Source organism: Nansenia antarctica, assembly GCF_963989245.1.
Source record: "Nansenia antarctica genome assembly, chromosome: 4".
NCBI classification, from domain to species: domain Eukaryota; kingdom Metazoa; phylum Chordata; class Actinopteri; order Argentiniformes; family Microstomatidae; genus Nansenia; species Nansenia antarctica.
The window spans coordinates 4,271,179-4,273,678 of record NC_137689.1 but is presented as its reverse complement, the minus strand read 5'-3'; the positions used below and the strand labels follow the sequence as shown (position 1 = coordinate 4,273,678).

Below are 2,500 nucleotides of genomic sequence, written 5' to 3'. Positions count from 1 at the left end.
TGTCCGTCATATTGTGGCCAGTATGTACTGTAGTGATAACAATGATCCACATGTTTCTGTCCAAATCAACATGAATACATCTTCAATCATTACCTATAGCTTCTACTAAATGCAGCAATCATATTCAACAATTATCTACAGTATCTACAGTACTGTCTCCCTTTGCTAGGAGTAACATGATTGCACTCAAACTTATAAATAAAAAATGTGAAATGCAGCATGCTGTGCAAATTACTCAGTAATTGTTGCAGTTTGCTTTTAAGATGATTTTTGTTAAAGAAAAGAAAAGAAAGGCTAGTCATTTGCTTTGTATCAAAGCTATACACTCTGTAAAGAGGAGATTATTACAGGCTAATTACTAATTGAATAGAAAAACAAAAGCCTGTGCTTCAGTGTGCTAGCATCCTAGGCGTTTTCCCCGGACAAGGCGCTAATTCTCAAATGAATTGAAACGTAGGAAATTATTACAATTGCATGACAGGGGAAAAAAAAATCTGTCAGGAGAAACAGCAACAATTAATCACACTCTGGCAGATCACTGAAGTGACAAGTAAACTGGTGTTAACCCGCAGTAATTAACGCAGCATCTCGGCATGTTTTGTATAACAGTATACACATGCATTTCATGTACAAATCCAATTTGACTGAATTTGAGTGAGAGCCAGTATCTCAGTTGTCCAGACAGAGGGACTCGCTCGCTAGGACACAGTGACAGAGAGAGGAGACACATGGGGTCTGTTGTCCCATATGGCTTCAGCAGCAGCAGCTGGATGTCGATCCCTTCTGTTTCACTTCCTGACAAACTGGCCTACGAGGACGTTGATACATTTGGAAAGACAACGTCGCCACAGTATGTTACACATTGTTAAGACTCCCTGACATGTTCAGTCTAACAGGCCTGGTTATCAGTAGTACGTGCTGTGCAACAGACATTTATGGTATATTTCTTTGTGGTTTGTGAAATAGTGTAGACTCATAAACTAAGTCTAGTGAGGTTCAGAGGAAGCTTTACAAAGACGAGAAATGAGGGAGAGAAGAGAGTGAGGGAAAGGATGGAGAAGGGGTTTGGGTCTCACCTCAACGTTGGTTTGAAATCAGCAGCGGTAGTGTTAGACCGATGGACACATCCTGCCCTTTAAAAGCAACACCAAAAACATGGATGAACAGATGAGCACATGAACAGAAACCATAAAAATATGGCTGATATGAACAACAAAAATACTAAAAAACTAGACAAACCCACTGTGTATTATTGTAAGTTCAAGAGCTCCGAATGAAGTGTATATATATCTCACCACTAATGCAATCCTTACAATAGGTGCACTTCCAATGAAAAGGAATTCTAGCACTAACACCTAATGTAACTGCATTGAATACAATTATCACTCTAGATTCAGCGGTGCAGGAGGCAAATGCAGTACAGAGCTGAGGCAGCAAGTCATATAGACCAGCCTCAGGGTAGTCGTAACAACGTTTAGCGGCCTCTCTGACATACCTATGATTTAAAGTATGAACATGAGTTATGATGGCTGACCTAAGAGGCAAGCAGCAGAGGGCTTTTCTTGCGAACAAAAGCAGGACTGCCGTTTCTTTTTTGTTTTCAATTTTACCTGTACTGCGCCTTGGCTAAATTGGTTTATTTTCCCCCGGTACTGTTACACTGGTGGCAAGTGGCCATGGAGTCTCACGGTTAATGTCATTGCCATGGCCGCAATATCAAAGAACAGCCTTAACATCTTTATATTTCATGGCAGATTCCATTTTGTTAGGGCGAGGTTGTGGCGGATGCCATTATACATTGTAATTTACCCCTTCCCTTCACGGAGCGCAGTACAACGTCAGTATAAACAAAGAAACACCTAGCATTGAAAACTTGGCTCGAATGAAAATGTATTTTCTTACAAACTTACTACCCTGTCCACAAATCTTCTCTAATTCATTGGTGTTTTTCCATAAAGACAGTTATCATCGATCTGTTAGAACAATCTGTTACATAATATACGTGATACTAAAAGAGATGGATTTGTCGATAGCTCTCACTGTGTACATGCATTATGCAGAGTACTTGAGTACTTTGAAACTTCATGACCTTACTTTGAACTACTATATGCATATAGGCCCTGAAACTCCGTTGCCTCATGTACACTGTTGTTTCTCTGAGGCTGAATGTCTTTCTGCTCATTAAAAACAACATTTCAGTGCTTATCAGTTCTGTTTCAAATGACTCTGGGCAGGGGTACAAACTTGTCACCTTTCTGCTGAATTAGCGGGTTTTACCTCAAAATAGGTCATCGTGTAGATCTATTTTTTTTGGGGGGGGGGGTCTAAGTCTCATCCAAATCACATGATGCGCGAGCTACCTAATCTTCCTGTCTGCTAATCTCTGCTGCTGTTGAAATAACTTTTAGCTTCAGGCAGCTAGGTACAATTCCAGACAGCGCGGAGAACACAGTCACGGTAAACTGTTTTCGAGGTAATTATGCAGGTGTTAAGGTCAGGG

The 2,500-nt window shown here is 40.6% G+C and overlaps 1 protein-coding gene across 1 annotated transcript in view; it reads right to left on the bottom strand.

The window, feature by feature from the left end:
- The window catches only part of dgkza (diacylglycerol kinase, zeta a), a 57,506-nt gene that overhangs the window by 11,901 nt on the left and 43,105 nt on the right, over window positions 1-2,500 (bottom strand). The window contains exon 25 of the mRNA XM_080528603.1: window positions 1,077-1,133. Within this exon, the coding sequence (XP_080384729.1) occupies window positions 1,077-1,133 (57 nt within the window). The remainder of the gene's footprint in view (window positions 1-1,076; window positions 1,134-2,500) is intronic.